The sequence below is a fragment of the Trametes versicolor genome (genome assembly GCF_000271585.1).
Source record: "Trametes versicolor FP-101664 SS1 unplaced genomic scaffold TRAVEscaffold_4, whole genome shotgun sequence".
In the NCBI taxonomy this organism is placed as follows: Eukaryota; Fungi; Basidiomycota; class Agaricomycetes; order Polyporales; family Polyporaceae; genus Trametes; species Trametes versicolor.
Window position 1 is genome coordinate 2,649,358 of NW_007360324.1, and position 23,253 is coordinate 2,672,610.

Here is a 23,253-nt window from a genome sequence, read left to right on the forward strand (position 1 = left end):
AGGTACCCCGCGCGTCGTCTAAGAATACCTGCCCCAGGTCCCCGCTATTTTTAGCGAAGCGACGTCGCGACTGGCGTCGATGAGCGCATGCATGCATGGACGCGTCGGGAGCATTCCAGTCGTCGCGCGTGCGAGCATTCCAGCGGTATCTCCAAGCCACCGCCGCCTGGCTGCGCGGAGACCCCTTAGGCGTGGGCAGCTGGAGAGAGCTGGCAACCCGTGCACGCGCGCGGGGCCGCATCGATCGTGCAGCGTCGCTGAGTTTCGCGGTGCATTCTGATGGCGGCCCGCCATCCCCCGCATCCCCCGCCTGACAATTGCGCTCTAGCATCATCGAACTCGTAGCGAATCCCCTCGCGTCCATTACCACTCTCCGACCCGCCGTCTGGCCCGGCCGTGCCAATCTGGGCTGGGTGTGTCTCAGTCTGGACCATCGCCGTCGCCAGGGCTCGCGTTCTGTAAGCTGAACTTACGAGGAACGTTGGCTGTTGATCTGCCCTGCCCTGGGGGACCCACATACGCCCACAGAGGGGCCGTGGGTGCGCGCACCGCGGCGATACCCAAGGTAGCTGAGGGCGGTCCAAGGAAGTGGGTGGACATGGCACGTTCGTACGCTATCTGCACCAGCGCGGGGGCTGTTAGAAGGTATAGTCAATGACCTCGGCGACTCACTCGAAACAAAACTTGTACCACTTCACAATGTGGGCTGCGATACGAGTATGCCCCTTACCGCAGCACACATGTACTCTCTGGATACCAGGACACTCATTCATCACAGCGTATACCGCATACTACGGTATGTTTATTATCACTGCTTCCACCAAAATATAATCTCACCGCCCCAACTCCATCTCCCAGCCAGCCCGCACAACACCCATGTCAAGTAGCCCCTCGTACTTTCTCGAGCATCGCCCCCGGCCCGTCCTCGATCCGTCGAACTCAATCACACCTCATTTGACCGCAGAACATGTTGGAATCCCGAGGCAACACAGCCGGCCTGCCCCGAGGTGGACGCAACCTTCTCTCCCCGGCCGCGGGAGCAGTATCAGGGCTTCTGTGCGGCTGCAGACCACACAAGTTGCGCAAGCTTTGCGTACCACAACCGCCCGCACCTCTTGGCACCGCCCCGACCTCTTGGCATTGCCCCGGGCACGTTCGGCGAGGCGGCCTTCGCAGACGAAGCCCGCCCGTTCGTCCGTCCGCAACTTCATCTATCGCCAGCACGAACACATCTGAAATGACCGCGCGCCTCCCGCAATTGATTTATAGCACAGAGCGCCGGACGAAGCACCGCAGCGGCCAGGGCTGCGTGGTAGCGCTGCCGTACCCCCCAGGCCCGCAGCGTCGATGCGACCTTCTCCGGTGTTTAATCCCGCCCGACATACTCACGAGGTCAGGATGCCTGACGCGCGGTGAGGCAAGAGGTTCTTGGCCCGCGTCCACAGTAATTCGTCCTGACGGAGTCGCCGTGCGCACTCCGCGCTCTGCAAACTTCAGCTGACAGCCTGTTTCCTCCAGTCAACTAGTCTCCTCTCGGCAGACGTACCGATGTGCAAGCACAGCAGACACAGTCGACGCATCCCCGTCCGGACTCCGTTCCCGTGCACTGCGTGCCTCCCGCGCCGACGACGCGTCGAGTGCGCGTCGTCGTCGGCTAGGCTCGTTCCCAGCAGTTCGGTAATTGGTACTCCGTCGCGCCACTAGGTGAGGGGGACGCAAGCTGCCTTTCACACTCCGCTCCCCCCGAAAGGCAGCTTCCATGTGCGTACCGATCGACTGGTTTTCGAGTCTAGTCTTCGGCTACCATCCTACTTGCTATACTTACCGCACCCGCGCGCCCTCGCGGCAGGCATCCACCGCGCGGTCCGCCGCCTGCCAAATATAGCCGCCGACGACGGTACCTCGCGCGCCGCGCGCCCCAGCGCGACTCCTGGCACCGTAGACCGTTGTGGGTGCCCGCCTTCCCGACTCAGGGCCTCGACCGCGCGCGCGAGGCGTTTCAGCGTCGTCGCGACCTGTCGCTACGCGCAAGCGACGACGGCGCTCCACAGACACGCACGCTTGGCAGGTCCGTGTTCGCCCGACGACCGAGCCCCGCTACGCGTTATCCGGCCGGGTTGACACGCGCGCGCCGCGAAGTGTCTCGAGGAGGCGCGAGGCCCGATCTGGACAGAGTGCGTGGCCAGGGCCCGCCGGCATGACCGAGGCTAGAATTGTTTCGCGCCTCCGAGACCGCTTTGAGCCCGCGGACGACGGAACGTGTGCGGCCCGTTCCGCTGGCGGGCGCGGATTGCTCTGTTCTGCAGCGTTGGATTCGAACGTGTCTCGGGAAGGTCATCAATGAGTACGTATATCGCGCCCGTTCCGTCATACCTATGGTGCTAACGCCCGGAATTGCTGTCAGACTGCCCGGGCATGAGAAGGTGTCAGCGTGGGCCACGGCATGCGCGTCCGTCTCGGTGCAGTTCCGAGCAAGGACGCGCAATCTGCAGCCTGTTCGACGCGTCATGATCTTGCACCACTGCGCCTTACGCTATTACCAAACACATCTCCGCTCGGAATATTGCGGTGGGCGATTGGAAAGCGAGCGCGCTGCGGCGCAAGCACGCTGAGGCCCAAAGCGTACGTGTGTGCCTCGGCGGTGTCCCCGCTCACCTCATCTCGCGGACGGCGCACGCACCTGCCGTGTCGCGCGCAGGGCGCCACCGTCACCCGCTGCGAACCCGCGGACGGGGGACGCCGGGGCGTGCGACGCCCTCGCAGGGCAGGCAGGGAGTGCGGCACCGATTCGACTAGCCTGCCCGCCACGTCGTCGTGGGGAGTAAGGCGGCAGCAGGCCCCCGCGCACCGCGGCGTGTCCCCACGACTATTCCGACGTTCTCGCATCTCTGCGCGTTCGCCGCCTTCGCGCGACGGGCCCCTCGCGGCCACATCCAGCGGAGGGACGATCGTTGCTGTCCCGGAGCCGGAGCCTCTGTCTCACCTCTCAGCGCTAGCGTTGGCCACACCGGCGCTTCCGCGCGCTCTCTGGGTATGTTGCCGGGATATCTTCGCGCGGTAACCTCCGTCGGTGGTCGAGCACTTTCTGCGATCGCAACGGGCCTTCGTCGCTCGGGGAGTGCGCGCGGTGCATCAGCGCGCCGGCGAAATGCGACGGTCCGCGCAGCGTACCTGCTCGCGTAGCGCGGTGCGGTGGCGGGAACGTTCGCGAGACTAACGGCTATAGGCGGCGTTTCCCACCCCGACGGCGCGGAGGCTTTTCCTTATCGCATGACGACCTCCCTCGCCCGGTCGAGGCGGAGGGCGGGCAGGACGGCCCCAGGGCTTACGGCACACGCACTAAGGTTGTAGGTTTTTAGCTCGGAACGTGATGTGCAATGCGCTCGCTCATCACCTTCTTCCAGCCTTGCCAGCTCGCTTGGCGGCGATATGTAGACATATGCAGTCGTTTGCGTGCGGACGTTGGAGCTGCATCAAGCGGGGCGAACGCGGTGTGTTTCTCGCTGATAGCATCCCAAAGCTGATAAACCATCACGGTGCTATGGGCGCGGGAGATTGCGCAGGGTCAGTTGTTGTTGTTGGTTGAAAATCTTCTGAGACTCTGCACTGCGGCGCATCTTCGGAGGTAGCAACATCCATGGCTTTGTCAAGTGTCTGTTTCTGGAGACAAGACGCGGGAAGGTGTGGCCAGGAACCCAGGACACAGGCCCGAGGTCGCCGTTCTTTGCGCGGAGGTGTACTCAGCAAGACGTCTTCCAAATCACCGTCCGTGAACATGGATGCAATCCGGCGAAACCACCTTTCCGTGCTCCACGTAGCTGGGGGCTTTCACCTCCCGACGGTTGACGAGCAAACAAGCCGAAATGAAACCGTGAAGGCGTGGAAAGTCTCGCGGGAGGTCCTCAAACTGTCAATGTTCCTCATGTTGCAACAGCCCGGTCTCAGACGGAACACGCCTTGTCTTCGAAGGACTGCGATGCATCTTGAATGGATGCCTCGCAAGTGCGACGTACAGCACAGGTACGTCTGTTCCTAGAGTTCAAGAATCTTACCACATTCATCTCTTCCTCGGAGATGGGGAGGCTAATTCACGGCACCCACGTTCGTTCGCACACTCGGCGCACGCGCCGGTCGCCGCTGCCTCATTCCTAGCCCGCTCCGCTTGTTGACAGTGAGCAGCTCTGTTAACTACGGTCCTGTCGACTACCGAGGCTAACCGTGCTACCGTCGAAGCTGAAGGTTTGCGATGATGCAAGCCATGATGTAACCGCAGGCCTCGAGGCTTTCTATGCCCGACACATATCGGCCTAGCCTTGTGTTCTGGGTACGGTCTTTTCTGACGCGAGTATATCGTACCGCAGGCCCCAATGACGACTCGGACCGCAGCCTTCAAATCATTCAACCCCCCTAGCACTGGAAGAGCAGAGCCTCCATTTCGCTCTTCCTCAAATCCATGGGGCCCTACAAATAAAGCACTTGGTGCACAGTCGGAGTCCTTGCGTCGGAGGTGAGCGTCATTCTGACGAGCAAGATATTTTCGCGACTATGGTTGATCCCCTTTCTGACGTTTGATGGCCTACAGTGCACCCACGCTGGATATAAAGGTCAAAAGGCTTGCCAACTTTGCGCAGGCTAAATTCGTTGCAGGGAGTGGACCACACTCGTCTCCAAGGCACGCCGAGGAGCGCCGCTCTCGCGACCAAGGTCCCCCTACATATCGCATGCAGAGTTCTCAGATCGAGACCAAATCGCGCCCTGTCCGTTGGGAACTCCCTCACCGGAAACTCTACGCATTCCCCGAAACGTGAGCTACCTCCTCGGTTTTCGACCGCCCGTTTCTCATGCCCCGGCTCCGTCAACACAGACTTGGCCGGTCCCTCCCATGTGCCTCGCTGTCGGCGAAATGGATCGATGGCGCACGGCGCGGCCACACCTACTTCGCCGACCCAGTCCTCGCTGAAGGCGTGCTGTGGCCGCCTCGAGTTGGCACGGTGGCTGCTTTTCTCGGCTTCGATCGGGCGCCGCTGACTTTCCGCTATACATAGACGTGCCCGTGGCAGTCCGCTGCCCAAGCGGGCAAGACGGGTACACAGCCGCGGGACCGTGCCAGTTCGCGCACCCATCGCACCCCGCACCCCGCACGAACTTGCAGCGATGCCTCCGTCTCGCTTCTAGACGGGCGATGGAAGATACGAGGCTGCGCGTTCACTTGGGGGTACAGAGCTGTGGGTCGCATGACGTTGCGACGCACGTTTGACAGCCAGATTCTTCGCGCTCCACTCTCTGTGAATGCGGCGGCATCGGCAAGGTCTCCGGAAGCCTGTGTCCAAGGGGCGTGTAGCTCCAGAAGTCGTAGGTTTGGGCCCCAGCGCACAAAGTCCTTCTGTATCCGTCAAGCTGGGTAATGAGATATCAGTACACGCGTTAACGGTAGAGAGCCTGTGTTATTCACGTACGACCTTGTGCTGACTGCTCATTATGTTTCTGTAGGGTCAAGACGCGCTCTGACGGCGATAATCCCACTCAAACGACGTAAAGCAGCACGGCACACGATACCCTTTTCGTTAAGTAGTGCGGCTCTATCAGTTATCAGCGGCCATTACTCAGGCACATGTCATTGCGTATGTCGCGCCGGCGGTCTTGGCACACGGCCGCACTTCTTATATCAGCGGCCGTATGCCAAGGACGCTGGGCGGACGCGTTACCGTCGTAAAACAAGGCAATGCGACCGCTACTTACGTGAGGGGCGTCGCTGCCGCCGCTGGAGACCTGAGCGTGCGAGGCGCGGGGCAATCAGTTGACATCACCACAGTCGAGATGTACCGGCGCGCTGAGGGAAAATCGCCACGGGACCTCTCGAGAAGTGCGCTGCGGGTGAAGATCAGGTGAGCGGGGCGTCCCGACAGCGCGGGAGTCTATCCATGAGCGCGATGCGTCGAGTTAATTCACAGAGCAGACTGAACATCTGGCATTTGGACAATCCCTGGGATGGCAGCGGATACCGGCGCGACGCTATCCTGCTGAGCGTTGCGCCGACAGCTGACGCACCGTCTCCCGAGGTCCTCTAACTTGCACCCGAGGCCTTGTCAGGGACCTATTTCCACGTTCATCTCCGGGGTACAGACGCTGTCTGTCACGAATCGAGATCGATTTGGATTTCCGTGTGGCCAAAAGCATTGTACGTACGCCGTACGTATCCGATGGGCAATGCATTCACTTTCTTTGACCTCCTCTTCTCGACAATTCGAGTACAGCGAACCCCGGGTCCTGGCTTCTCGACGTGGCTTCTGAGGCCTTCAGCAGTCGTGTGATGTCCCGAGACCGGGGTCAATGGTGGTGCGCTCACACGAAGTCCTGCGCGCACCAGGCTCTTTGTGAAACGTGCATTCATGAGCTCACGAGAGCAAGGGTCAGTCGCGTCCATAGCGCTTTCAATTATTCTACTCGCCTTCTCTTCATTGCACCTTTACAGCGCACCTAGGCTGGTTTATGCCAGACCCGACCGATATCATGGCCGCATCGCGGTGACTTGGCATCTCCCAGCGCCCTCTGGCGAAGACAGCGCAGGCGAACCGCTAGCGACGATTCTAACGCTCCATCCGACCAAATTCAATCAGTGCTTCGACGCTGTCGTGCAAATCACTCTTTCCTTGCGGGGCTCAGGCAGCTGGCAGTGCCGCCCTCCGATCATCGATCCCCCGCGGCGCGTGGTTTCTGCCACTGACATCGAACCAGCGCGTGCGTCCCCCGCGACCCCGGCCATCCCGTCACTTTGGCATATTCTGTCTGCGCGAAGCGTCGCCTCGACCGCCCGTGGACAAGGACGCCGGCTGCCCTCAGCACGGGGTGCTGCCTCGCCGCTGAACGGGTGTGTCGTCCTTCAAATTCTCACAGCAGCATCTTCTTCAACATGACGTCCCGAGCAGGCTCCCACCGCGACCGCACCTCGACGCGATCTCGAACACCATCGAACGTCGATTTCGAGCCCAGTGATGGACTCGTGAGTTGGGTGGCGAGCATCCTTCTATGGGCGCAGCTGGAGGCGGCCGTTGCCCAACCCTCGCGTCGCCGGCGAAGACTCGACGCGCGTCGTACGCAGGGACTTGGACCCTACCTCCACGTCATGCGGCCCGGGCTTGCGCGGGGCCCGGAGAGGCTGGTGACCGTGGATCCAGCTGCGCCGCTGACATCTTGCAGAGAGCGAATTTTGCTGAACCTTGGCTCGGCTGCGGACACGGCTGGGCGAGCGCTCGACCCTCGCGGATGGACGTCATGCCTGTAGCGCGCACCGCACAGCAAGACCCCGCATGCGCCTCCCTACGAATGTGCAGATGTGCCCCGCGCGCAATCCGCTCTTTGAGACTGTGGAAGAGGGAGTGGCGTAATAAGCTAGAACGACAGCAATACATGATATAGTTACACATTGGCATGGTCCCACATTACTCATACACCGGAGGTTCTGCAAAGACATAGTCAAGCTCAGCCATATGCACCACCACCACCACCACACCACTCACCTCCCGCATCGTCATAATCGCCTGGTACCCGCCAGAACCGACTGAACACGTCCATCAACTCCAATGGTGTCAATCCCGACGTCGGCCCATCCGACAACGCCAGCCAACCACAATCAAGCTCCACCCGACCGTCGACGTACTCTCCCCAATCCGCGAAGAGCGGCTCCCAGGTCCACCGGCCGTCCGCGCGCACGACGCGCCCGGGCACGGGGTGGAACGGCAGCCGCGGGTCCGCGACGCGGAGCGGCAGATGGCCGTTCACGCTGTTCACGCAGAGGCGGACGAAGTCCCCCAGCGCCGTCTGCACGAAGGCACCCGCGAAGAAGTTTTCGGGGGGCGGCCGGCGCACTGGGAAGAGCTGCACCGTTGGGGCCGCGACGCCGTCGACGACGTATATGACGGGCATGCTCCCGACGTATCGGGGGTCGTTCCGCTTGAGGTGCTCCTTGTGGAACGCGCTGCATTGTGCGAGGGTGGTGATGCATTGTTCGGGGTTGAGCAGCCTGCGGCGCGCGCATTCGAGGGGGTCGTAGAAGCCGTGCTCGACCAGTTTGAACGTGCTGGCGGGGGAGCGCGGGGCACGGTGCTGGGGCGGGGGCTCACAGCGGAAGCGGAACACGAGGATCTCCAGCCGCGGGTTCGTCCGTGCGATCTCCATGCTCGGCCCGCTCTTGAGGAGGATGTGCGCTATCGTGGCCTTGTTGATGGCCCACTTGTGCGCGGTGAAGAAGTCGCAGAAGGATTTCGAAAATAGCTTGGTGGATGCGTATCCGAGGGATTGCGCCTCACGATCGACGATATCCGTATCAAGCTCTGACCAGTCGGCGCGACAGCACAAGATCCTGGACGTTATACTGTCAGGACGCATCTTAAAGTTCGCAGATATGGAGCATGCACTTACTTATGCGTCGGCCATGCGGCTTTCTGGCACTTCTTGCTACAATACAATGCCGTTGAGCTCGAACACCCGGCACATTTTTGAAGTTTAGCGCCGTTCGGGGGACTGCGATTACACTCGAAACATCTTCGAAGGTCGCCAGGTGCGGATGTTGATGCTACTGATGACATGCGCGGTACGTGTAAGAATGCTGTTGTAGTCCAAGGAGTAAGTATATGGTCGCGGGATTCGGAGAGTGAGTGTAGCCGCGACGCCACACTTTTCGCCACTGGGAGAGCGCTTGTGAACTCAGGCACCGAATGCACACTCTTCGATATAGCACGGATTCCTTGAATACGTGTTACTAGGATTGTGCCACACGAGTTAAAGTAGTTCACCATTCGGCACTGTACTTGTTTGCGTTGTTTGAGACTTTAAAGATGATAAAAACTGCTCGCGGCGCTGCCGGAAGCCTTCCTCAATCGCCGGCATTGCCGCTCTCTCTTCCTGACTTTTTAGGTCGCTATATGCGCGGAATCTGTGAAAAAAAACTCGCCCTGAGGCACGTATCTTCAAAGGCCGAATTGACCGCGGTCGCATACTGGCATAGAGGCGTTATGTTTCTAGTGCGCCGCCACTTGACTCGGACGTCGAGAAGGGATGGCCGGAGATGTGGGCGCATATACGGACACCAGGACGAGTTTGAACAGATGTATGCACAACGTTACGCTCATCGCCTTCTGTTCGCAAATGATCAGACCCGTATTTTATGGCGGCACATCGCGTTCAAGGACGTAGTACGTACCTTGTTACAGTCTCCACGACTACGGAAGGCACCAGGTCGCTCTACCACTCAGCCAAACCGGAGTCCCTTGTCGAGTTAAAGTTGCTAAATGCGTTCATCAAGCCAACGGGAGGCCATCTCAGCCCGTCCAGCATCTCCAGCCGACCGCAATCCGCAAGACCTTCGTGATAAAGCGTCCAATCCTCAAAGAGCGGTGTCCACGCCCACTTGCCGCCCGACCGTTCGACTCGCCCTGGGATCGCCTGGTGCGCCTGGGGCCGCTCCTCCGCAGTACCGCGAAAAGGAAGGCTCGTATTGATGCTGCCCTCGCAGAGGCGCGTCAAGTCCTGGAGCGCGGCGATGACGACGTCGTCGAGCGGAATGAGGCACGTCGGCCGGAAGACGGGGATGCGCCGCGAGACATGCGGCAAGAGACCGCGGACCTCGAACACATACGGCATGACCCCCGCGTAGACCGGGGCGCCGTGCCCGCTCAGCATGTTGTGGAGGTGGACGCACTCCTCCATGAAGTCGGTGCGTATCCGTGCGTCGTATGGGTCGTCCCTCTGGAGATACTCTGCGAGGGGGACGAACCCGTGCCGGACTACCGTGAAGGCGGATGCGGGGTTGCGCTGGGAACGGGGCAGTTCCGGGCCGTCTGCGCAGGAGAGCTCGATGAGGTAGATGTCGCGGTGCTGTGGGCTGATTTGGAGACCGTCCATGTGTATTCCGTACTTGAGGAGAGTCTGGACTTCTACAATGGTGTCGAAGGCCCATATATGTGTGTCTATGAAGTCTTCCATAGACCGCGCGAAGGCGGAGGAGGACGTGTAGCCGAAGCGACGCACTTCACGATCGTAGCGCGAGGACTCTCTGACAGCATCGGCTATGCGGAGACACCACTGCCTGAACGGCGAAACGATGGTTGGTCAGTTCACGCCTATAAATCAGACTGCAAACTTGGACTGACTTGTGCCATGGCCAGGCAGACTTCTGGCAGTCCTTGCCGCAGTATAGGGCAGTAGCGCAACCCCCACATTTTCGAAGCTTACTGCCATCTTGAGGTGGTCGTCGGCACTTGTGACATGTCGGGCTCTCCTCTTGGGGCATCTCAAAAATACCACAAGCTGAAAATGCTGAGTACATGGCCTGAGCACGACTAGGGAACTCGAGAGAGCACTTACCGTCTTGATGGTGGTGGTGGTGGTGAGCACCTAAGAAGTATCTGACAGTACTTCTCATTCGAGAAGGCGTCTAACTTAGTTCGTTCGACGCCATGACATCATCATAGCAGCAGCAGCATGTCGATTTCATTTTTACCTTACACCCTTTCTTATATGTGACGGAGATCTTCTGTAAGGGTGTTGACAGCAACCAAAAGTTATCGAGGTAATTTGGGACTTGGGTCGTATGTAAGGAACAACGCCGCCTGATATCTATCATTCAGCTGCATGACAGAAGAGCCTACTGGCAGTCGCGCTCCTGGCGTCGATACAGGACACCGCTCAATATTGTCGGCAGCCTGTGTACGTCCATAGATGTCCGTTTTGTGAGCTTGATGGTATACCATGATCATGAACCAGATTATTCAACTTTGGGCGTACCTAGCTAAAGGCCGTTGTCCATGGCATTCGTCGCGACGCAAAGATCCCGAGTCAACGCGCAGTGCGCATGTCGTGCGAGAGGGCCACCTTTGCCATGCCATCTAGTACACCGTAGCCGCAGGCCCGCGTCGTAGGCCCCGGGCTACAGCCTTTTCAGCGACCGTAAGGAGGCCCAACCCATGCGGGCCGACGACAAGTACAGATATCTGTGCTCCATTCTTTGACAGGACGACGGACGTGTCCGGTCAGTGCGCTCGTCGTCGCGAACCAACAGAGCGGACTCGGAGGATAAGTAGTGGGCGCGAAACGCAACAAGACCGTTCCGAATGCACCTTAGCCCGGGGGTGACCCTCGTCATACCAAGAAAACACTCTAAGCTGTTGGCGAAAGATAAGGCACACCAAGATGACGAGAGTACTGTGACTAGCCCACTACAGGCTATACGCCGTCGGTATACCAAGCTTGTCTGATTGCTCAGATATCATGTCAGTGAACCTGCACACGGCATGCTCAATTGTCGATACACGCACCTGCTACATCGGCATCCATCATCCAGAACGTGGAATAGAGCTTCATCGCCACAGGGGGGAGGAGTGTCAGACCAAGTTCCTCGAGCCCCGGCAGGCGTTCACCGCGTCCCCCGTAATAGTCGGCCCAGTCGTCGAACAGGGCCTCCCACGTCCACTGCTTCCCCTTGGAACGTACACACCGACCCGGAACAGCGCAGTACACATCGTTGTCGTCGATGGAACAGAGCGGGAACGCGGTGCCCATGGTGTAGGCGCAGTAGCGGGCGAGGTCGTACAGGACGGTCCTCGCTTTGACCTCCATATTGACGTTGTTGGGCGGCCGGAAGATGGGGAGCATCCTCGTCTGGGTGAATGAGCAGCCGTCGACGAAGTACATGATGGGAAGAACGCCGACGTAATAGTGCGAGTTCAGAGTAGGGCTCCTGAGGTTGGCTTCGTGGATCCTCCGGCATTCTTGCAGGATATCGGCGCAAGTCGTACTGGAATTCCGCGCGGAGCCGGCGGCATAGAGCGCGATGGGACAGAAACCGTGGTCGACGACCCTGAACGTGGTAGCGGGGTTGCGCTGCGAACTCGGGGGCGTGCTCGGGGTAGTCTGGCAAGCGAGGCGGATCCTCAAGATGTGTGTTCGAGGCTCTTGTCGGGCGATAGCCATGCTTGTCCCGCTTTCGAGGATGACATGCGCGTTGACCATATGCTCGACAGCCCAGTCGTGTACCATCAGGTATTTTCTGAGCGCCTGCGATAACGCCATGGTGGACTCGTAACCGAACTGCTGCATCTCGTGATCATGGCTGGCGTGGGCGTCCATATCCCTCTCGACACGCCGGCAATAAGCCCTTGAAGTTGTGCTCGTTAGATGGGGTGAAGGCGGGAGAGCAGGCTATCGGGCTCACTTATGGACCGGCCATGCCGCCTTCTGACATTCTTTACTGCAGTACATCGCGCAAGAGCACGCCGAGCATGTTTTGAGTGTGCGGTAGTCTTGAGGTCCTTGAGAACACATTTTGTATCCGCAGATCCGAATGATCTTTGGCGCTGGGTCTCCAGTACCGGAAGACATCGTAGACGGATGAGAGTGGTTGAAGACGTAGGTCCGTGCGCTTGCGATCGTGACGTTGGTGTGAGTCGGCGATTGCCATGGATAGCCACCACAGCCAACTGGACTAATGTGGGACTTGCGATACAGTCAAAAAGGAGGAACACTGCGAGTACAGTCAGAATCTGACTGGAATCTGGGATCCTCACCACAGCAACTTGAAGCTTGATGTGCCAACGCTGCCAATACTAAGTATGCCAGATCGTGCGACCCATTCCGTGTACTCGTGCAGCGCCTGCGTAAGAACCCCGGTACCGAGACGCATCTATGGAGAAGCACTGAGTTAGATCAGCCACATGATATGCCATTGGCCCTAGCTTCTCTCCACAGGCCCGAGGATAGTATACAGTCTGGTCGACCGATGCAGAGGTCGCTACATGCTACGTACGGAGCGAACGCAGTCCAAGCCTCTCTGTGGGTTCGTGGATCCAGTCAGTAATTCGCACGTCAATCGAGTTCGATAACCACGCACCGATAGTAGTGGTCTTCATCACGAACAGCACACCGTAAAGGCTCATCAACGCAGCAGCAGGGTGCCCCAACCCTGGTAGACGATCAGTCTGCACGTCCCTCGTCGTGTCGTAGGCAAACGCCTCGCCGTTTCCCCCTCTCGCGAATGAACCGTCCGGGATGACGTACTACGGAAGTTGGTCTCAGGCGGCACGCAGGGCAAAGGCAGCCCCCATCGAGTAGCACACAGCACGAATTTTTACACGTGCATATTCATAAAAGAATGTTGCGTCCCTCAAAGTGGTCCGTCATGAACATCCTGCCATACGATGCATGTTTGTACGATGTCTCTAGACATTTGTTATACTGTCAGTAGTGTTTAGAGGAAGATGGACGAGCGGCTGACCTTCACAAAGAAAGGAGCTCCGCGGGACATGACACTGACAGAGAGGCATCACGTTTCGTCCATCTCGTCTGCTCTATATACCAGTTGCTCTGGTGGCGCGTGCGCACCTTTTCGCGCCCCGCCTTGCGCGGTCGCAGGAGCGCGTCCGAGCTGATTCTTGCGCGCCGACCCCTTCGCCGCCCCCGCGGCTGGTTCGTCGACCCCATCTCCAATCTTGATAACGATGCTCACAGATGACTTCCCGCGTGTCCTATACGAGATGTCCTCGTCCTCGTCTTCTGGAACGAGTTCGTCCTGCACCTCCACCGTCCCGGTGAGGATCTCCGTGTGGATCTCATCCTGGGGAAAAGGTAGGATGGGTGGGAGAGAAAGCGCCAATTGCATGAGATGGGGGATAGCGGCACCCATCGCGCTAAGATGCAGGGTTTTGTACCTATCCAGCATGTTCAGCCACAGCGGACAGGTCGTGTATATGATGAGCGCGCACCCATCCTTCAAGAATACGTCCTTGCACCGTCGTAGGTACGCGCCAAGCTCCGTCCGACGCGTGATACAGATGTGGTTCTTGCCCTCAGTATGCGCTGACCTCGGTCCGGTGGCTGAGACGGATGTAGGCACGGTCGGAAACGGACGTGGTGGGACGAGCTTGCGGACTTTGTGTGCGGAGCGCGTCGCATCCTTGATCGCCCCGCCATCAGTTGTGCGAACTCGCTTGCCCTTGGAGCGTGCGGAATCTGTGCCTGCGCTCGCAGAAGTGGGTGCACCGTCGTCCATTGCGGCTGCGCGCAGCGCGGGTGTCGTTGCCAATGGTCCCTCCTCGCTACTTCCGGCCTGCGCTGGGGGAGTCACCTTGGGACGCTTATTAGGCTGTGCCCGTTCGTGCTGTGCGGGCGAGTCAAGCTTGCGTTTGCTCATTAGCGGTTCCGGAGACAGGAGATGTGCGCAGGACGAGACCAGTTTCGCGAGGATAAATGGCCCGTATGCATGCATTATAGTCCGATAAGTCCCATAAATGGGCTTAAATGGGTCGGTGGCTAAGATGAAATGGGCGCTTGATCAGTTAAGTGCCGAAGCGGAGCGCTCTACAAACTTCATCAGGATCTCTGCCTCCGCTTTCTTTCTCTCTGCCCTCTACCTCTCCCTCGTCCTTCCTGGGTCCCCCTCTCTGTTTTGTGTATAAAAGCCTCGATTCGAGTGCGATCTCACTGCCAAAATGAGTCAGGATCCAGCAGAGCAGAACATTCAGATGTGGAAGGTCAAGAAGCTCATCAAGAGCCTCGATGCCGCTAGAGGGTACGTCCATCTCTCTTCCCCGCATTAGCTTCCACTCATCGCATAATGCAGCGCGGGTACTTCCATGATCTCTCTCATCATTCCCCCCAAGGTGCGCTAGATTGTCGTTGATCGACGGGCGATCGTCTGAACCCTCCCGGCGCAGGACCAAATCTCCCGGGTGTCCGCCATGTTGACGCAGGAGTACGGAACGGCGTCCAACATCAAGTCCCGTGTCAATCGTCTATCCGTTCTGGCGGCCATCACTTCGACGCAACAGCGCCTGAAGCTGTACAACCGCGTGCCCCCGAACGGTCTCGTGCTTTTCGTCGGTACCATCCTCACGGACGAAGGCAAGGAGAAGAAGGTGTCCTTCGACTTCGAACCGCATAAGCCTATCAACACGTACGCTACAATATAAACGTTGTCGTGATCCTCACTTACGCCGCCCTCCAGATCCCTATACCTTTGTGACAACAAATTCCATACCGAAGCTCTCCAGGAGCTGCTCGAGTCGGACTCCAAGTTCGGCTTCATTGTCATGGATGGTAACGGCACGCTCTTCGGTACCGTCGCAGGGAACACGCGTGAAGTGATCCACAAGTTCACCGTCGATCTCCCCAAGAAGCACGGCCGTGGTGGTCAGTCCGCGCTGCGTTTCGCGCGTCTCCGTGATGAGAAGCGCCACAACTACGTCCGGAAGGTCGCCGAGTTGGCCGTACAGCACTTCATCACGAACGACAAGGTCAACGTGACTGGTCTTGTGCTCGCGGGTAGCGCCGACTTCAAGACTGAGCTCAGTCTGTCGGACATGTTCGACCCGCGTTTGGGCGCGAAGATCATCAAGGTGGTCGACGTCAGCTACGGTGGTGAGAACGGTTTCAACCAGGTGCGTGGATGAATGGGTGCTTGGGAGAAGTTTTGGTGGCTAAATTGTTACCACAGGCTATTGAGCTCGCGGCAGAGGCTCTCTCGAACGTCAAGTTCGTGCAGGAGAAGAGGCTGATTCAGAAGTACTTCGACGAGATCAGCCAGGACACTGGCAAGTACTGCTTTGGTATCGACGACACGCTCAAGGCGCTCGATCTCGGTGCCGTCGAGACTCTTATTGTCTGGGAGAACTTGGATATCACGCGTTACGTCCTCAGGAACGCTGCTGGCGGTACGTTCGACAGAATCTCTGTCCAGTTCTACGTGCTGACAAGTATCGTGCTCTTGCAGAGGAGATCATCCTCCACGCCAACAAAGAACAGGAGAAGGAACGCGAGCGGTTCATGGACAAGTCCACCGGGCTCGAGATGGAGAAGGCGTGCGAGCCTCAGCCGCTGCTCGAGTGGTTCACGGAGAAGTACAAGGAGTTCGGCGCGAACCTTGAGTTCGTCACGAACCGCTCGCAGGAAGGCGCGCAGTTCGTGAAGGGCTTCGGTGGCATCGGCGGCCTGCTCCGGTACAAGGTCGACTTCACGAACCTGCAGAGCGTCGACGATGACGAGGACGAGTTCATGTCCGACGACGACGGCATCTGACTTACGTGGAGGCTCCAATCAGGAGCCCCGCCCGGCTTGGGCACGCCGCGCGGGGCGGAGGTGACGGAAGGGGGGCGGGCGGGAGGGCGCGGCCAGACTGGCACGACGGCAGCTCAGGAACACTTGCAGGCGGCAGCGATGCCTCACTGCGTCGCTGCTGGCCGGTCGTGCGCGTCGCAGTACGCAGGAAAAGCACGAGATATTGTGAGACTGGCGAAGGGTGCCCGTGATGCTGGAGAGGTGCGCATATATGAAGAACGCGGGGCCGAGTGGTGGTGCCCTCTGGAATGTCAAGCACAGCGTCTATATTACGAGACGTCTTCGCAACGTCAAGGTGCGCGTTCCCCTTTGAATGTGTCTTGTACGCCACACTAACCGATTCGATGCTCGCAGAATTCGCAACAAACGTTCCCGTCGTGTATTTGTCCCTCGTCTGAGCACGTACTGTTGTAACACTGTTCGCTGTCATCGCTATCCAATCATGAATGCTGTAGCCCACTCCATTTGCCCTAGTGCTGTGTATTCGCCCTCGAAGTTTAGCATCAAGTTTATCTGCACGGCCGCAAAACGAGCCAGCAGAAATAACTACATTCGCATACATGTACGACTTGACTGAGCTCACAACACATGTTGGCACAGCCAGATAGATCCAACTCCTGCACTTGCATGAGAGCGTGTTCGCCTCGTTTCAAGTCAATAACGTCGTATGTATTAGAGTGACGGAACTAGGAAATCGTACAAGGGGTCGTGATAACAAAGAGTGTGATACGGCATCCCAAACTAGCCAGCGGAGAGAACAAATCAAAGCATGTCAAAAACTAGAACACATCCTGTCTAGAACACCTCCTCGCGCGGCCCATCAGATGCGCGCATTCTCTCCGAGAATCGCGAGCTGAACCCGAACCAATTCTCCTCCACCCCGGTGACAGGGCGCAGAGCCTCGGACCACGCAGAGCTGATCGAACCGTCGTCCGAGTTCATGTCGTAGTCGAAGCTACCTGGGGAACTGAACCCGTCCTCGATCTCCGACCACTCGTTGTGGAACTGGAGGTCGGCCATGGGCGTAGATGCGGCAGGGGCCGGCGACGACCACGACGGAGCCGGGAACGACGCGGAAAAGTCGAGGGTGGGCAGCACGAACGAGCGCGCGGGGTCGATACCGCCAGACGAGCCCCCCCAGCTCCCGTTCATGTCCGACACCCCGGAGAGCGACGCAAACCCAGTGTGGGACTCCGCCTCGGACTCGCTCGAGCTGAGGGTTTCCAGCGCTGCGTCCATCTCGGCCGCCTCGATGCGCTCCTGGTCGTGCCATACTTCCTCGAGCACGCACCAGCCGGTGCCGGCTTCGCCGAGGACGGCGCGGACGCGGTTCTCCGTCCAGCCTTGGAAGCGGACTTCGAGCACCGTGCAGAGACCGCTCGGGTCTCCGCGAGCTTCGCACTGAATGCCGGGATCGTCGAAGACGTGCGCCGTGTCGAGCCGCGCGAAGAGTGTCGAAACACGCAGTGCATGCACCCCATGAGAAGTGTGCATAGAGGCGATGAGCTCGAGCGGGAGGAGGGGCCGCGAAGACGTCGAGGGGTTGAGCGACAGGGGGAGGCGAGAGGTCGGGGTGGGTGCGAGGGGGATGAGCAGGTGCGTGGTCACCTCGGGCGCCGGTGCGACCGGGAAGTAGCAGTCGAGCTCCTCGTTGGAAGACTCGACGACGCTCGCGGTCGGGACGGCCTTGGTGGGGTTGAGCGAGCGCAGCGGCGCCTGTGCCTTCCTCGCCGCCTTCGCGTGCGCCTTTGCCTTCGCCTTCTCCAGCCTCATGCGTTCCTTCTCCTCCTGCATGCGCACCGTCCAATCGGCCTCGCTGAGCGCGCGCGCAAAGATCGGCACGTTCTCAGCTAGGTGTTGGAAGACCGGCCGGCCTGTCGAGAAGTTGCGCGCGGTCCCAAGTCCGACCTGTGTCATGTTGCGGGGTACGCCTGGGGCGCGGGGCAAGAACGGTACTGTAGGCGGCCTGGACAGGAAAGTGCGCGCGGGGTAGGACATGCGCTCCTGGATGCTCGGCATGCGGCCTCCTGCGCCATGGAATGCGCGCGCGCGCGAAGCTCCTGCGACGACGTCGACGGGTGCACGAAGAGTGCCTGGCGTAGTGAGGTGGGCGACAAAGCGCGAGAGGATGGTCTTGGTCTGCTTGAAGATTGTTTGTGCATTGGAGGCTGACCGGGGTGTGTGGGCTGGTATGTGTATGGCCCGAGCACTAGCAGCAGCTTGTGTAGTCCCGCCTGACGGGAAGAAGTGGGCCTGCGCCCCCCTGAGGGCGCGGAACCCGGACGATGCGAGAGGCATCGCTCAACGTTGTGCTGAACGACGACGACGCAAACGTGGTGGTGCTGGTGTTGGTGGTGGTAGCGGTCGAAGAGGAGTTGAGCTTAAGAGTAGACGGACTCGGAGCGCTCCCCGACTCCGGCCGCTTACCCCACCGCCGGCACGACGCGCAACCGCTCCGATGCTGTGCAAGCAGTGTCTCGATTTGGAAGGCAGATCTCTTCGGCTACGAGCCGGCGCTCGCAAGGCGCCGACTCTGTGCCGTAACTTCAACTTAAACGCGGTCACCGCTGTGCTTGCAGAGGCTTGTCCACCACCCTCCAGAGTTACAGCCATGCTTGCCGAAGCCGACTCCAGCACTCAACCTGAGATTGGTCTCCGAAAATGTGAGAAGTGCAATAAAGGACAGCAGGAAGGTCTCAAGCTAAGAAAATGCGCTGGGTGTTCGAGCGTCATGTACTGCAGCAAGGAATGTCAGAAGGAGTCATGGGCTAAGCATAAGTGGGCACTCTCGTATTTAACGGGACACTTACCTGACCAGGGTATCACACAGGGCGTTTTGTCAACGCTTCAAAACGGATGCGGCCTTCCTGGCCTTTCGCGACATGGAGGCACAGCAGTTCGGATACGAGTCCGCCGTGGCCCTCTCACAGGCGATGACCGACTTCACGGAAGCGCACGCTTGGGCTCTCGAGCATGCAACCATCGCCCACTGCTATCTTCGGAGCGGCCCGAGCATGGACATCGCTCTACAGGAACCGCGGACGGAGATGCTCAGGTTCCGCTTCCAGTGCCAGACAACACCGGACACACCACGCGCTCAGCGGAACCCTTCGACGACGTTCAAACTCTTGGACCAAGGCTTCTTCCCCTTCTCGTACTACATGGACGGCTACTCTCGCAATTCCCAGCTCATCGGCGACACCCTAAAACTCTGCCGGGACACCCACGAGAAGAACCTCAAGGATCTCAAGAAGAGGCGCCCGGACTACGTCGGCGTCGTCCCTGTCATGTACACGGACGTCACCATCTCCGTGCAGCTCTACCTCATGGTCCCGATCTTCCGACCTCCCCGTCAACTCGTGATGGATAACTTCATGAAGGCGGCGCTGCACGACTTTACGCGCTTCTGTGCATGGACCATCAACACTGGTATACCGCTTCGCGCTGTCAACCCACGTACTGTTCCGTACTACGGACGCCCGGGGCGTGTCGTACGTCCAAAGGGAAAGGGCTGGACATGGGAGCCGCTGTTCGACGACTGGGCCTCGTATGAGGAGGACCGTGTGTCGTGTCGCCGTCTGCCGGGGCTGACGGAGGAGGGCCTGATGCTCCCTCCGAATGCGCTCATGCGCGTGTATTGCGCATTCTATCTCACCGACGATGCTGGCTCCGGTGCGTACTCTGTGAATCGTGTCTTCAGTGGGAACCACTAACACGCGGCATGGCCTGACAGAGAGGGTTTTGTCGGCGTACCGGTAATGACGAGGCGCTGTTTTGCTCAGTGTGTCATCGACCTGCCGTTCTGTTGTTAACGCGCTCCTAGGGTATAGTTCCGATGTCTATTACTGACAGAACCAAGAAATGTTTGTGGTGCCTACTGACACGATGATCGCTGCGAACAAATACGACCAAATATGACCGAGGCCAGGGTGCACGCCACTGGGTAGCAGGTCGCACATCAAACCAACTTCTTGGAGCGATCCGCCGTTTAGTAACGGGGCGTTTACAGTTCACAACTTCACCGCTGTCTGGCTTCTGCGCTGACGTGGCTGGTGTTTAATCTCTCGTCGACAGCTGCAGTATCCTGCCATGCCTCTTGCTATTACTGCCAGTGATGTTCTCCTTCCAACGCCGGTCCTTCGGATCTGTGAAAACCCGGATTGTCGTCGAGTACCTGATGGCAAGATGCTCCGAAAATGTGCTGGGTGTTCCGGCGCGCTATATTGCAGCAAAGAATGCCAGAAGGCGGCATGGCCAGCGCATAAGTGAGCTAATGAGCAATCTCAGCGCCACTCACACATCTGACGCGTCTTGCTTTCAGAATTTTGTGCCGACGTCACCTCGAGAAGGCGGATGCTCTCTTGGATCTCAGTCACCAGACAAGGCCCTTCGGATACGACTCGACTACTGCTCTGAACACGGCGATGCACGAGTACACGGAGGCACACCAATGGGCGATTCACAACACCATCCTCACGCACATCCTGCTCAGAAGTGGGCCCAGCATGGCCGTTGCTCGGCAGCAACCTCCTGTGGACGTACTGCGGTTCCAGCTCGTCTGCCAGTCGACCCCCGACAGGCCTCGGTCTCGACGCAATCCGGCGACCACCTTCCGAGTCATCGAGCACGGTTTCTGTCCCTTGGCACCCTACAACGCCGGTCCCCCGCAAAACCGGCAGCTATGCGCCGAGATGCTGACAGACCTCAAGGCGTACCACGAGGGCTTCCTCGAAACCAACAACCCGTTTTACGTTGGGGTCCTCCCGATCATGTTCCTCGTCAAGGACGTCTCCATCCTGCAGTTCACCCTCTTCCCCGTGTTCCGGCCGCCCCACGACTTCGCCATGTCCTACAGCGTGAAGAGGGTTCTCGGCGAGCTGCTGCGCTACGACAGCTACACGATGGGGACCCCGTTTCCCCTGCGCACCATCGACGAGCGTCTGTGCCACGCTGTCCCCGGGCGTTTTACCCGCGAGAAGGGGAAGCAGTGGACGTGGGAGGCGTTGTTCGACGATTGGGACGACTACAATGAGGGTCGCGCGGAGTGTGGCCGCCTGCCGGGGATGGAAGAGCTTAAGCTGGATCTCCCTCCTGATTCGTTGATGTTCTTTTACGACACACTGTGGGCAACAGAGACTACTAATCTTGGTATGTAATGTACGCTTTAAAGATGGACCTGCTGCTCACTGACTTCTTTTGTCGGTTATCAGACAGGCTCAGACTACGTTCGCCGAGTACTGTAGCGACGTCTGCGTCGGTCGGCCAGACTGTATGTGTTTCTCCTGTACTACTATAGGCTATCTGTGTCAAATTTGTCGCAGTTGATCTACTTCAGTGACCATGTAGAGGAGCAATCCGGGATAATCGAGTATTAACTCAAACGTTTCACGTTTGCGTTACGGCATGGGCTAACGCGAATCGATTCGACAAGCGCTCGAACGTCCGTTACCTCTCGTCAACAACTCCCAATCCGAAATCTGCTATGGCATCCCCCGACGACGATCAACATGAGATTGGAATTCGAAAGTGTGAAAACATAACGTGCGGACGAGGTTCCGAAGATGGCCACAAGCTGAGAAGATGCGCCGCGTGTTCTGGCGCCGTGTACTGCAGCAGGGAGTGCCAAAAAGCGGCATGGCCGATGCATAAGTCAGCTGAGCGTGGTCTGCAGCAGGGCGTCGATCATCTCTGACCAATGTCGCTTGCAGGCAGTATTGCCGCCATGCCCATGGGGATCATACAGGTGACCAGGGCCCGAGCCTCGACCTCCAGGTGCAGCCTTTCGGATACGACTCGTCCGGGGCCTTCTCCCAGGCGATGCACGAGTACACAGAGGCACACCAATGGGCCTACATCCACACGATCCTCGCACACATCCTGCTTAGAAGCGGGCCCAGCATGGCGATCGCGCGGCAAGAGCCTCGGAAGGACTGCCTACGGTTCCGTCTCGTCTGCCAGCCGTTGACCCCAGGTGTACCGCGCTCAAGACGGCCGCACACTCAAAAAATGCGCAGCATGCTCCGGCGCAATGTACTGCAGCAAAGAATGTCAGAAGGCGGCATGGCCGGTGCACAAGTGAGCTCAGCGATCTATCGTGCGAGTTCAAGCGCCTCTGACAGGGATGATATTCAGGGACTATTGCAAACGTATCGAGAGGGACACCGACGTCCTTGTCAGCCTTGATCACGAGATGCAGCAATTTGGATACGAGTCCACCCTCGCGTTCTCGCAAGCGCTACAGGAGTACACGAAGGCACACGAATGGGCTATCCACAACCTGATTCGGGCCCATGTTCTCTTCAGAAGTGGGCCGAGCATGGCCATCGCCCGGCAAGAGCCCCGGACGGAGGTCCTGAGGACCCACCTCGTCTGTCAGACGACCCCGGGCACGCCGCGCTCGCAGCGCAACCCCGCCACCACGTTCAGAGTCGCCGACCACGGTTTCTGGCCCATCGCGTACTACTCCACCGGGCCCGCGCGGAATGCTCGTGTTTGCGCCGACATGATGCGCGCGAGCCGAAAGTGCCACGAAGACAATCTCAAGAGCCCCACCCTGAACTCGCACTACTATGTCGGTGTTCTTCCCGTCATGTACGTCATCAACGGCGTGTCCTTGCAGCCGATGGACATGTTCCCCGTCTTCCGGCCGCTCCACAACATCAATATGGACGCCAGCGTGAAGGTCATGCTCCGTGACCTCATCCGCTACTGCGCCTACACCATGAACACCGCCTTCCCGCTCCGTTCCGACACTATCGACGATAGTAACGCGTACTATGCGGTACCCGGCCGGTATACACGCTCCAAGGGGAAGCAGTGGTTGTGGGAAGCCCTGTTCCACGACTGGGTCGATTATCACACGGGGCACTGTGAACGCCTGCCGGGGCTCGAGGAGCTTGGTCTTGCACTGCCTCCCGCTGCGCTAATGAACCTCTATACCACGTTCTGGGCGATGGACACCGCTTCCATAGGTGTGTGGTTCGACAATCAAGCAAGGACCGGTTTGCTGACAATGTCTGGCCATCAGAGAGACTTGGAAGATCGGTGGATTATAGCACGTAGCGCGGATTGTCATGGCGCCCTTGTCTACTAAAAAAACACGATTCACCCCTCCCTCATGGCTTGCAGTGTGTTTTACGCCGAGGAATT

At 58.9% G+C, this 23,253-nt stretch overlaps 6 protein-coding genes across 6 annotated transcripts; 2 read left to right on the top strand and 4 right to left on the bottom strand.

Moving 5' to 3' along the window:
• Positions 1–7,784: 7,784 nt before the first annotated feature.
• Positions 7,785–8,585, bottom strand: TRAVEDRAFT_36448 (uncharacterized protein; the record flags this gene model as incomplete). Its single annotated transcript, XM_008038027.1, has 3 exons — positions 7,785–8,020; positions 8,100–8,359; positions 8,419–8,585. The coding sequence occupies 3 exons, from the start codon at positions 8,583–8,585 to the stop codon at positions 7,785–7,787; spliced, it is 663 nt and encodes a 220-aa protein (XP_008036218.1).
• Positions 8,586–11,129: 2,544 nt separating this feature from the next.
• TRAVEDRAFT_28318 (uncharacterized protein) lies at positions 11,130–12,128 on the bottom strand. Its single transcript, XM_008037963.1, has 2 exons — positions 11,313–12,128; positions 11,130–11,248 (listed from the first exon to the last, which is right to left on the bottom strand). Exons 1-2 carry the CDS (start codon positions 12,121–12,123, stop codon positions 11,214–11,216), a joined length of 846 nt encoding a protein of 281 aa, XP_008036154.1. The 5' UTR covers positions 12,124–12,128; the 3' UTR covers positions 11,130–11,213.
• A 1,187-nt stretch (positions 12,129–13,315) lies between these two features.
• TRAVEDRAFT_119300 (uncharacterized protein) lies at positions 13,316–14,041 on the bottom strand (the record flags this gene model as incomplete). Its single annotated transcript, XM_008038827.1, has 2 exons — positions 13,316–13,700; positions 13,755–14,041. 2 exons carry the CDS (start codon positions 14,039–14,041, stop codon positions 13,316–13,318), a joined length of 672 nt encoding a protein of 223 aa, XP_008037018.1.
• Positions 14,042–14,480: 439 nt separating this feature from the next.
• TRAVEDRAFT_119907 (peptide chain release factor eRF/aRF subunit 1) lies at positions 14,481–16,065 on the top strand (the record flags this gene model as incomplete). Its single annotated transcript, XM_008038828.1, has 6 exons — positions 14,481–14,560; positions 14,612–14,651; positions 14,706–14,944; positions 14,996–15,428; positions 15,485–15,701; positions 15,761–16,065. 6 exons carry the CDS (start codon positions 14,481–14,483, stop codon positions 16,063–16,065), a joined length of 1,314 nt encoding a protein of 437 aa, XP_008037019.1.
• Positions 16,066–16,757: 692 nt separating this feature from the next.
• Positions 16,758–18,462, bottom strand: TRAVEDRAFT_71134 (uncharacterized protein). Its single transcript, XM_008038829.1, has one exon. It carries the CDS (start codon positions 18,400–18,402, stop codon positions 16,900–16,902), a length of 1,503 nt encoding a protein of 500 aa, XP_008037020.1. The 5' UTR covers positions 18,403–18,462; the 3' UTR covers positions 16,758–16,899.
• A 250-nt stretch (positions 18,463–18,712) lies between these two features.
• Positions 18,713–19,996, top strand: TRAVEDRAFT_64202 (uncharacterized protein; the record flags this gene model as incomplete). Its single annotated transcript, XM_008038830.1, has 3 exons — positions 18,713–18,882; positions 18,935–19,776; positions 19,838–19,996. The coding sequence occupies 3 exons, from the start codon at positions 18,716–18,718 to the stop codon at positions 19,861–19,863; spliced, it is 1,035 nt and encodes a 344-aa protein (XP_008037021.1). The 3' UTR covers positions 19,864–19,996.
• Between the last annotated feature and the right edge of the window lie 3,257 nt (positions 19,997–23,253).